We start from the raw sequence: 12,048 nt of genomic DNA, 5'->3' as shown, positions 1-12,048 counted from the left end.
AAGTGACTTAATTAGTGAGACTCTCCCATGTTTCATGGGACGTGAGAGGTCAGGGCGAGCCAAACACGGAGCTGGTGGGAACCTTGGAGTCTTGTTCTCAGGGGCACTTTGGCGGTGTGGATGAATGAACCCGGGAGGCTATCTGGGTGAACCTGGACCACAGGTGCAATCACAGTTGCAATATTGTGTAAAACATATATTATCAGGTCACTAGGTCATCCGTTTAACCCACATTGATCATTCACACGCCGTGATGGTGGGAGCCGCCATCACCTCGTGCCTCGGGACTGCTGTGATCTGACACTTCGGTTCCCCTGTGGGAAAAGAACAGAGCGACCGGAGCGTGGTGGTCCGCGAGCACCATGGACTACCACGCCGAGTGCTGCTTTTGTGATCCCGAGGAGGGCCACGGCGGGCCGGACGAGCCGCCGCTCCACAGCATCCACGCGCCGAACCGGATCCGCCCGTCCTCGTACCGAGCCCTGAGGAGCGCCGTGTCCAGTCTGGCCCGTATCGACGACTTCTTCTGCGAGAAGATTGGCTCGGGCTTCTTCTCCGAGGTCTTCAAGGTATGTGACCTCGTCTGCTTGACTGAACTACAACTTCTCAGAGGTTGAAATGAACCTCTGGGTCTGGGGCTTATCAGAACTGGTCAAACCCAGTTTCAAACATGCAGTCACCCAGTAATGATCAAGTTTATATCGCTCAGTTGGTAGAATACATGGGATGTTTACTTACTCTGACTTTTGGAGCCCCTGGGGACCTGGGGACCCATTTGCCTGGGAGGTGATCCATGTTTACCCACCAGCATCTAACAGCATGATACATTGAACATATAACTTCCCAGGAGATATCCAACAAAAAGAAATTTAAATAAATACTTACAAACATAATATAACCCCCCAAAACAAAATGCACAGATTCATGTCAGTTAGTCTTATAATCCACACAAGTTTGAGGCTTTTTATCTACCTTAAATAATATTTCCCCTCCTGGTCCAGGCTTCTTTGTGAATACTTTATATATATTATAGAAAACATGCTGTCAGGGTATTTCTTTTGACTTTTGTCGCAAATCACAACATAAAAGAGTAAAAAAACTCATTCAGTTGTCAGTATTCTTAGTTCCTGCCACCGTCTTCCTTCCTCATAGCACTATAGACACCTTCAGACCCCCCCCCCCCCCCCCATGCAGCCCCTTGCTTTTTTTTTTCATAACGCAGTGCTGGTTTTGATTTGAAGGCCCGTTAAGCAGATGGTAATCTATACTAGTTCATGAAGCCCCACCCCACCCACCCACCTGCATCATCTCCCTGGAGTGGAGCAGCTCAATCCCATTAGGTAAAGCCGCAGCATAGAGCCTTTTCATCTGAGCAGTTTCGCTGCTGCTGCTCTTTGTCTGCAAAAAAGTAAAGGCTGGTACAGTTCAAGTAGCCTAAAAGACAACATTTGTTGGCCATCAGTCCATACCTGAGGGACATTGTTATTTGCTCACAGTGGAAAAGCTTCTTGAACAGCAGCTGGATCCTCAACTCCAACTCATCCTCCGCACTCTGCCATAAATAAACAATATGGAACTTTCTGTTGTTGCTGCTGCTTTTGCACATTACCAGACCACTATCTTTTGTGCACTATCTGTATATAAGTATATAGTTTTTATTTGTATTTTGTTCTGATTTAAAACATTTCTATATATGTTCTGTGTGTGTGTGTGTGTGTGTGTGTGTGTGTGTGTGTGTAGCTACATCACTTGGATTCAAGAGTAATTCAATTTCTGCATTTGGTTAGCAGTTCCTAAGGCTGACCTCCTTTGTATTTTTATTTATTTATTCTTTTTTTTTTTTACAAATACTAAAATAATGATTCACAAATAGTAATAGGAATTATCACAGTCATCATCATCATCATCATAGAGAGAGGAACAAGAGAGAAATTCCATCCCCATCACTGTATCATTAGAAATATCACTGCTGCAGGTGGAGACATGCATGTAAAGAATGCTAAAATACGGCACCGCTTCAACCCCTGAGGAAAAAAATTCAGATCCGGTTCATTTTAAGACCAAGAGCGGCTTCCACCTTATTTTTCAGTGGCTGCCACCTGAAGGTCGACTGTCTATGGACTTAATTGCAGACCTAGGACCAGCTAGTTCAACCATAGGACAGATGTGGGAACTTGTATCGTTGAGTTGTAGAAACACCTTAAAACAACTAGCCTTAATCAAAGTGGAGTCTGCTGCATGTTTTCATACATGTTGATAAATGTGTGTGAGTGTTCAATAGTGTGTGTGTGTGTGTGTGTGTGTGTGTGTGTGTGTGTGTGTGTGTGTGTGAGAGAGTGAGGTGACAGATTGAATGGAGGACAGGTCTCACTGTCCAGACTTAAGCTGATTTCTCACACACACCACCTTTGTTTGTGTGTGTAGGTAACCTTTGTGTACCTATGGAAACGGTCACCTCCGGACGTGCCAGTCCCAGGCCATGCACAGAAAAACATGTGAAGTAGTTGTTGGCTTGAGTTATTTGCTCAGGGTGACACACAAAGTGGAGTCCAGCGTACATTCCTCTGGTCTTATCTGAAACAGCCAAAGGTTTACACACCTCACACCCAGAAACAGAGACGTCACAAACCAGCATTTTAATACTAGAACATCTATATATTCAATGAAACTTCATACGTAACGTTATTCAGTACCTTATGATTTAAATGACGCGGACACTACTGTGGTTTAATGCTCAGGTGCTTAAAAGCGTCAGTTATTTTCCTTTTCTGTGGAGACATGTCCACAAACTGCAAACTAACCCTTCAAGAACACTAAGTATAGTATAAGTATAGTCTCCTTTTATTTATTGTTTCTCATATTGTAGATAAGAGAGCTAACTCAGTGATGGTTCCATGCAAACTGGGACCAGCAGTTCTTTCAAAATGGCCCGCTTAAATCAACCCAGAAACCAGCAGAGCCACGACACAAATCATATTCACATTTGAAGTGGTGTTGCGTATTTATTCTGTTATTAGTCGAGGGCGGAGCGGGTCCCACATTCAGCCTGGGAGTTCAACAACGCAGAGGGGCCCAGCTCAATCGGGGAAAGGGTGCTGAGGAAGCAATAAAACACAGACTTTGACAAAAATTACAAAAAAAAAACCCAAAAAAACACTTGACATACAGTCGAAGCTCTAGATTATAACTTGAAACAGACTGTTAAATCACACCATATGAAACCTGACATCACTGGGCTGACTGCTCAGTGGCAGCCAAAAAATATAACAATTAAAAAAACTGAAATAAAATAAAATCTTGACAGTGGATCATAGAAGCACACAGTTTGTCACCAAAATCAGCCCGACCTCCATCCAATAACTACCACAACGAACCACCTCGGTCCTCCCCACCCTTCCATCATTTGATTAAAATCCAAATTACGTTTACTGGCCAATTTTGTCGTAGCCATTTTGACTTAATTTAATCTAATCAGTTTATTTGATACAGTGGAGCCTGATGGCTACTGATAAAATAGAAATTTGAGAAAGTTTATATAAAATGTAACAACAAATTATGTCCATTAATTTATCATTTTGACTACTTGACATTTGTACTTTCTTTTGTGTGTGCGTGCCTGCTGGGTGAGGACCTCAGGACTGGCCCAATGGATTTGTGCAGATCATGAAGAGTGATGGGAAATCCAGAAAGCCTATTAGAGCTATGCTATTAATACACACACACATGCACACAGAGACACAGATGCATGCACTTGCAGCTCCAGACGCTGGCTGAACTCTGCAGGCACAAGTTACTACTCAGTGACCCCGTCCAGTCTCACACGACCACAGGCCGGCTGCACCTGTAGGTCCTTGCGTTCAGCACATGTTCATGTGCCATGACACTGTAGAGCACACAGGTCTGGAAGACGGCCACAAGACAAAGAGCGTTGTTCACCTTCCAACGTCTGGCTTGCAGTCTGTGCTGCAAAACAGCAATAGCAAGAGACTTCTTTTTCTTTGTGTCCATTTGTTTGAGTTCGCAGAGAGGAAATGGAGGATAAGGCGCGGGTCAGGGGTTCACGTTCATCCTCTTCTCTTTTGTAGTTTCTTTGCTTTTAAAGTGCATTACCGTCACCTTCCAGAATTGGGGCGTTAACGTCACACAAATGGGTCACGTAGTGTCACTCCCATGCCGCAGCACAACCCTGCGCTAATCGCCGCAACCGCTGGATTTGGTCTGAATGCAGCCTGACGGACCGACAACTTAACGTTGCTGTTAGCCTGTCACGCTAACATTGTCAACAAGTCCTGCGAGCAAAGTTTATTGAACAACATCCGAAACCTGTATCATACAATCCAATGCTGTAAATGATATGACTTCATTGAACCTGGAAATATATTCGGTGTTATCACTTATTGACTTTCAGTGACATGTGTTATATATATGTTATATATATGTTCATATTGTGTTATGGTTTTTACAAAATTCTCTCGTCCAAATTAGATGAAAATAGATTGCAGTAAGAATCCTACGGTCATTTCTCCTGGCTGTTGAATACCTTGATGTTCTATTCCTGCTTTATTGAATCAGTCTTCACGTTCTCCTTTGTCAGCTGGTGCGGGTCACTTCCCCTCAAAAACACAAGCAGACTGCAGGGCATCCTTAAAGTGTGCCGACGTTGAACGACCTTCGTCATCTGTAACAAGGTTAAGACTTCGAAGAAGGTCCAGTCAATCCTGGCTGATTCTGTGATGTTTGCGATAAATCACATGTTGTTAGAGAGAACGGATGATCTGTGCCCATGCTCCTTGCTGAAAGTCTCATGTGGAACCAAAGCCAACTAAAGGACCTCCAAAGGTGTTCAGGGTGCTCAGTTGAAACACCAGGATTCTTGGTGTGTCCGTTAGGTAGCAGTAGAGCCTAACTTGTATCTTCTGACCACATCTCCATCTCCCTCTGTGTGACTCACTTTTCTCGCCATAAACACTCTCTGCTTGTGTTCCAGGTACAGCATCGGATCACGGGGCAGGTGATGGCGCTGAAAATGAACACGCTGGCCAGCAACAAAGCTAACATGCTACGAGAAGTGCAGCTCATGAACAGGCTTTGCCACCCCAACATACTCCGGTAGGTAATAACGTGCGTCCAAAAACCACACCAAAGTTAGTGTTTGTGACAAGTTTAGATCAATACACTCAATATACAATGTAAATAATCTTTTATATTAAAAACTTATCAGGTTCAGTCAGTGCTGGGCCTTCTGTCATGGAGTATCCACTCTGTCCATAGCCAGTCAATATACTTTTATTGTAACTCACCTTCTATCTCAGCAGTCAGGAAACAGTATAACCAGCCTCCCCCAGTCTTAACACATGCTGCTAATACTCCGAAAACTAAGTCAAATTGAAAATTCTGGACTTTGGCAAGCAGAGCAGCTTCAGTCCAAAAGTTATAGCACTTGTCTACAGAAGGATCTAGTAAGCCGAGGCAACAATGAAAGAAAACCCTGTGTGTGACAGTGTTGGAAAGGCAGAACTGTTGCTGGTAATTCAAAAGATGAAAAATGCAGTAAAATCTATGAGTGCTTCTGTGTGAAATATTCCATAACTCAGTACAGATAACTTTTTCACTACTATCGAAAAGCACAAGGGGTTGCCAAAGTCAACACATTTCTAGTTCTGCATGTATGAGGTAATGACATTATAATGTTGAAACATTCTAAAATATGACCTTTTTTTAAATCATGTTTCTTCACCTCTCCCCAGGTTTCTTGGGGTATGTGTGCACGAAGGTCAACTCCATGCTCTGACTGAGGTAAAAACCATAACTCCCGTCTCTTTTCTTTTAATATTGTTCAGATTTCTACAGCTTCTTGAAATGTTGTATCTCTTTTTTTACACTCTTTCATTCTCATTGGCCTTTCCCTTTTCTCCTTCACCCTGTTTCATTCATACAAACGTTCGCACATCTGCGGTTACACTGCAAGTAATGGATAAAATAACTGAAACACCACATTGCAAAATAATTGAATGTTGAAATAACTCAATCACAATCACAAATGCAGCTGTTAATTAGTGGACAAAGCAGTTTAATTGCAGAAAATGTGCTGTGTTAAATAAAGTTAAATATGGAGAGTTTACGTTAATGTGATGCATGGTGTCCGTGGTGCGAGATGAGAGTCCATGTCAGGTGGGGGTCCCGGGCCTTGTTGATAAGGCCAGCTGCAGATGGGAAAGAAACTGTTCTTGTGGTATGAGGTTTAGGTCTTGATGGACATCCATTTCAGTGTTTCAAAAAGATTTGAGTCCGGGGATGGGAGGGGTCAGCCATAATCTTTCCTGCTCACCTTCACCTTCTCGGTGGAGTGAATGATACGGTACCGGATGGTGATGGAGGTGGTGAGGATGGACTCAGTAATGGCGGTGTAGATGTGCACCATCATTGACTTTGGCAGGTTGAAGTACATCCTCTGTTCCTTCTTGGGACCTGATATTCAGCTCCCACTTGAGGCCCTGATATACCTACCAGAGTCTGGTCCGTATATGGACGGAAAGAGACAAGTGGGCTGTTGAGCAGCGGCCCAGGCCCCTGCTGTGTGATGGGTGAGGTTGTTTCTCAATCTGACAGTAGAACTCATTCAGGTCGTTGGCCGAGCGCAAGTCGTTGTTGAGTGGGGGGTTTTTGGTTTGTACTTAGTGATCCATCTGAGACTTCTCCAGACAGAAGCAGAGTCGTTTGCTGATAACTGGTGTTGGAGATTTTCAGAGTACAGTCCTTTAGCCTCTCTCACCGCCTTGCTGAACCTGTCCCCGTCCCCACTCCTCAGCGCTTCTTCCTTGTTGGTAGCAGTCTTGAAAACATCCCAGTCAGTACAAGGGGATGGCATGGTGTAACAGTGATCCAAAGTATTCTCCTCCTCTGCTCGGGTATTTAATAAACTGTATTTTGGGAGTTCATGGAGATTTCCTTTGTTAAAGTCACAGAGGACAACTCTCTGGTGAGAGAACCACAGCAGAACCCTGAACCACCAATACACAGAGGCAGCCATCTTGAATAATATGCAGAGAACATACAGACAACAGGTATCAACGTCTGCTGACCCTCGCTCTCTCTTTTGTCCCCCCTCTCTCCCTGTAGTATATAAACGGAGGAAACCTGGAGCAGCTGTTGGACAGTGATCTGTACCTGTCGTGGGGCGTCAGGATCGGCCTGTCTCTGGACATTGCCCGAGGTCTGCAGTACCTGCACAGCAAAGGCATATTTCACAGGGACCTCACCTCCAAGGTACAGCATACTGGAATGAGATGCATAGTACGGACGACCACATCAGCTATGTTGATTTTGGGGGGGGGGGCACAGAAAGAGTCAAACCATTGACTTGTGTGCTTTGTCCACTGCTAGTTAAGCTATCTGGCCTTGATTAAAAAAAAAAGCCTGAGAGTAATGACCAACATCACTGGTTAAATGTTTTTTTTGTAAAACAGAAGTTGGTCTACGTGTTCTGGATTATGGGAGGGGAAAAACATGCTATTATTCATTTGTTATTGAACTGTTTGACAGCCTGTATTTGGTGCTTTTATTCACAAAATACTTCACCTTCCTCTTTCAAAGCTAAATATGAACTTAGCTTTGAAGGATTGATTCCATTTTTTAAAGATGAACGACAAGATAATTAAAGCGTTTTTAGCGCCGTACACCTACCCTCGCAACGTTATTACAAAAATAATATTTTTGGCGTTTGTTGATCGAACCAGGACTAAAACGGTTCATTCAACTGTCCAAACATTAAGTATTCACAAAAAAGTAACTTTATATGGAGTCAATAGAATTCCGCCATGATGCTTACAGCTACAGTAGGCAATATTATTGAATTATTATAATTTGGGTTGAAATTGACCATTTCATTTCAATTGAAGGGCTCCTTTAAAAAAAAAAAAAAAGTGTGTTTGTGAGCACCTGCTTGGTTGTTTGATTCAGACCTGGTCCAGTTTTTTAAAAAAGTCACCCGCCTTAGTCTTTGACTAAAAAACTGGACTCATGATTCATAATTCAGACCTGGTCCAGTTTTTTAGTCGGTGAGAAAGTTGTTCCTGTACTTTGAGGTGATTTCTACCAATCGTTGTTTGTATATCTGACCTCCTGACTTGTTTCCCTGCGTAGAACTGTCTGGTTCGCTGTGATAATGGCATGTTCACCGCTGTGGTGGGAGACTTCGGCCTGGCAGAGAAGATCCCCGATTACAGGTCAGTGGGGTGCAATTCAGCACCTTGTTGTTTTTTTTCCTCTGCTGTAGTCTTCATGAAAGAACAATATTACTGAATTATAATTTGGGTTGAAATAACTAATTTTGACCATTGCATGTCACTAACAATATCTAATTGAAGGGCTCCTTTAAAAAAAAAAAAAGTGTGTCTGTGAGCACCTGCTTGGTTGTTTGATTCAGACCTGGTCCAGTTTTTAAAAAAAGACTAAATAGAAAAGGTGCTCACAGACACACATTTTTTCAGTTAGATATTGTTAGTGACATGCGATGGACAAAATTAGTTATTTCAACCCAAATTATAATTCAATAATATTGCAAGTGAAAAACTAGATAAAAACCAGTCCAAAACTGTATCACTGTAAGAGGTTATTTATGCTAGAGGTCAGTGCTAGACATGAATACATTCTTGGGGATAGGGCTTTAGTTACTTTTTTTAATAATTCCTTAATTTATGAACTAATTATTGGTACAGAGGTGTTTCTAATTTTGCTTCCTGTGCATGTAAATGGGCATGGGGTAAAAAAAAAAAGATCCAATACAACAACATTACAAGCTCAACAGAGACGTGTCGCAGGGCTGCTGCCGCAGTAGATTGCACAGTGGTACAGCCAGTAAGTACACTTCCAATAAGTGTAGTGACTCTGAATGAGTGCCTGACCTCCTGGGGAAACCTTGGTTTCTTTGCAGTGATGGTGTGGTGAAGCAGCCTCTGGCCATCGTGGGCTCCCCCTACTGGATGGCCCCTGAAGTGCTGAGAGGAGAACTGTATGATGAGAAGGTAAACCTGCTTAATCACCATGCTGCTGCAGCCTTACTTGGTCTGGTATGACCAGTAGCTTGTGGTGGCTAATGTTAGCTAATATTAGCCAACTTAACTAAACAGATGGTGCAGTGAACCTTTTGATTAAGGAGTCCTAAGAATGACCAGATATAAAAACCACCAAAACAACTTTGAAATAAAGCTCTAAATAAGAGTTGAATCGTCTCAAGCTGAACTCCAACTGGTACAGGCACTCTAGCACAGGAACAATGTGGGATTAGTGAAGAGCTTGTGACCCACCTTGACCTGATCCTGGTCTGCAGAAGGAAGGGGGTTACCCTCAGCTGTGTGGCAGTCCTCCGGAGTCTCTCTTGCTCTAGGCAGGTCGGCTGTATCCTGGCCTGGGGCTCCTGTCTGTTGCTGGAGCTCATTCCTTAAAAATCTACTAGAACCCTTCTGCCCATAAGGTTTGCAGTTAACCACTGTGTGAAATCTAGTCTAGTCTGAGCCTGGATCTATGAGTGCATGATCAGAGCTAAAGCCCAGGACAGAACTGACCTGCACCTTCCTCCCGCCCCTGCTCTGCTCTGCTCAGGTGGATGTGTTTGCATACGGCATCATCCTGTGTGAGATCATCGCCCGGATCGAAGCTGATCCTGACTTCTTACCCAGGACAGAGGTAGGAGTCTTTGTTTGTGTGTCCAGATAAAACTAGTCTTTGGTCCGCAGAGAAAGGGACCTGAATAGTTCATCACTGAAGGAGTATATGTGCATGTATAGTGTCATTCTAACAAAACATACTTGATATGCAGTGATTTTGAACGTGTGTGTGTGTTTAGGACTTTGGTCTGGACGTGGATACTTTTGAGAACATGGTCGGAGACTGTCCACCTGTGTTCTTTAGCCTCGCAGTCACCTGCTGTAATGTAAGTGCACACTGGCCTGTGTCTCAAGATACTCGGGTCATCGACGCCATTGCACACACTTGTATGTAACATGACGCTTTCCTCGCGTTGCTTTCAGATGAGCGCAGAGAGGCGTCCCTCGTTCTCCAACATTGTCGTCACGTTGGAGGGCGTGGAGAGGGAAGACGAGAGGGAGAATCCTGTGGCACTCGGTAAAAAACATCGAGATTTTAAAATGCCTTCATTAAATGTAAAAGAGCACCGTCTGTATGGTGGCTCACACAAGGCTAGATGGTCTTTTCCCTTGAATACTGTGTCTAATCTGTCCCCCGTCTTTGATTCTAAACCTCCACCATAGTTAGCGTAGTGCTGGAGGAGGGATGGGAGGGCCAGCGTTCTGTGCGTTATTTTTGAATAACTGCACGTAGCCACTGATAACATTGGACTGTAGGGGTGGGGTGATGGCACCATGTCTCGCTCCTTTAAGACACCCTCTTCAACCACATTAACAGTACCACACAATCAGAATAGTTGTTATTCTAAAACTAGTATCATATCATAGCAGTAACACCACAGAAGAAAACCTTCATCCCTGATGAGTCCATTAAACTGTGTTACCCGGTAACATTTGTATGTTCTGCCTCTCTTGATCTGTCACATTCTGAGTCTTGTTCACTCATGTGCCCCCCCCCCCCCCCCCCCCCCCCCCCACTCAGAGCCAGTAGCTGTAGACGTCAGCCCATATCGGCGCCGCAGCTCTCCCTGTCACCTCGCAGAACGCAGCCAGCAATGGCAAGGCCTGGCAAGGAGCCAGTCGGACATGTTACCCCCGGCAACCCTGACCCCTCCTCTCCTCGGAACCCCTGCGCGTGTCAACCCCTTCTCTCTCAGACAGGACCTGAACGGAGGGCGGTGTAAACTCTTAGACACGCCCAGCAAGTCCGTCATCTCCCTGACCTTCACCCTCCCAGCGCTTCGCGACCCGTGTGCTTCGCCCCACCTTCTCCGAGGGATGCTGGGTGTGCGTGCCCCGCCGAGGAGGTGCCAGTCGCTCCCCTGTACCCCAGAGCTCAGCCGGACTGTAGCCTCGCCAAGAGACACGGAGGGGAAGGAGGTGGAAAAGGACGACGATGTCGGAGTGGCGGCGATTCAAGGAGGGACTTGGGAGGAGGCGGAGGGCGACGTGAGGAAGAAGACGGGGGTGTCAGAAAAGGTGCATGAAAGGCTGCAGGTGGAGCATATAGAGATAACTGAGAAGAGAGAGTTGTTAAAGGAGGAGGATGGGATAGGAGAGGACCCGGGTCTTCCTGTAGAGCTGGAGATGGTGTCTCTGGAGCGGTTAGTGGAGGAAGAGGAGGAGGAGGAGGAGGAGAGTGTGTGTCTAACTGAACCCATGGACTGTACCAAGTCTCCTGAGCCAGCAGAGGGAGTCTTGGACTCTACACCTGGAAGACCTCTGCTCACCTCCACTTCCTCCTCCTCCTTAAAAACTAATGGCTGGCGACTTCCAATCTCCAACGAACCGCCCTCCTTGCCTCCTTTGCCACGGCTGGACAACAACAACGGCTCAGGCCTTGTGATTGGCCAGCAGGTACAGTGGGGTGGAGGAGCGTGGGCCAATGGTTACAGCAGAGCCCATGTCCTGTCCTCCGACCCTTGTGGTCCCTCTGAGCAGGATGAGGTCCTTTCCTGTCCGGGCTGCTGTCTGGTGGGCCTGAGTTTCCCCTCGGTGTGCCTCCGCGATTCTGTGCCTGCCCCCCGCCGAAGGGCTTCGTTACCACGGCAGCGGCCCTACCGGAACCTCAACGGTACCATAACCAGTGGCAGCGCTTCCTCATCAGCAACCGCCGCCTCAGCAACCAAAGCTCTACTATGTCGCAGCACAAATAGACTAGTAGCGGCTGGGCCCTCTATACCATGTGAGCCTGGTCGGTCCCTGCCGGAGGCCCAGACATAAGCCTGCAAGCCTGCTCCGTTACTGACCCCCAGCATCTGAGACGTGAGACGTGAATTCAGGCAGGCAGGCAGAGTACTGCTGGACCAGGCAGGGTTCGAACAAAGTGGGCTGAGCAGGGCTCCGTCAGCCAGTCAGGGTCCACAACACGTTACTGCAGCTGGAATGGTGCTGATCCAAACAG

General features: G+C 45.6%; 1 protein-coding gene across 1 annotated transcript; it reads left to right on the top strand.

Annotated features, from left to right (window-relative positions):
• The first annotated feature begins 362 nt into the window (after positions 1-362).
• Positions 363-11,867, top strand: LOC139299124 (dual specificity testis-specific protein kinase 2-like). The gene is made up of 11 exons (XM_070922029.1): positions 363-569; positions 4,988-5,109; positions 5,748-5,796; positions 7,120-7,266; positions 8,143-8,225; positions 8,933-9,023; positions 9,601-9,684; positions 9,845-9,931; positions 10,029-10,122; positions 10,627-11,088; positions 11,155-11,867. Exons 1-11 carry the CDS (start codon positions 363-365, stop codon positions 11,865-11,867), a joined length of 2,139 nt encoding a protein of 712 aa, XP_070778130.1.
• The last annotated feature ends 181 nt before the right edge of the window (positions 11,868-12,048 follow it).

Source organism: Enoplosus armatus, chromosome 2 (genome assembly GCF_043641665.1).
Source record: "Enoplosus armatus isolate fEnoArm2 chromosome 2, fEnoArm2.hap1, whole genome shotgun sequence".
Taxonomy (NCBI): Eukaryota; Metazoa; Chordata; class Actinopteri; order Centrarchiformes; family Enoplosidae; genus Enoplosus; species Enoplosus armatus.
The sequence above is the reverse complement of the archived record's forward strand: the minus strand, read 5'-3'. Positions and strand labels throughout refer to the sequence as shown.

Bases quoted from the DNA above. Each gene is read 5' to 3' on its own strand.
- LOC139299124 (XM_070922029.1), top strand. From the start codon at position 363: ATGGACTACCACGCCGAGTGCTGCTTTTGTGATCCCGAGGAGGGCCAC. The intron at 5,797-7,119 runs GTAAAAACCATA...CTCTCCCTGTAG, and splicing joins AACTCCATGCTCTGACTGAG to TATATAAACGGAGGAAACCT. The intron at 9,685-9,844 runs GTAGGAGTCTTT...GTGTGTGTTTAG, and splicing joins ACTTCTTACCCAGGACAGAG to GACTTTGGTCTGGACGTGGA.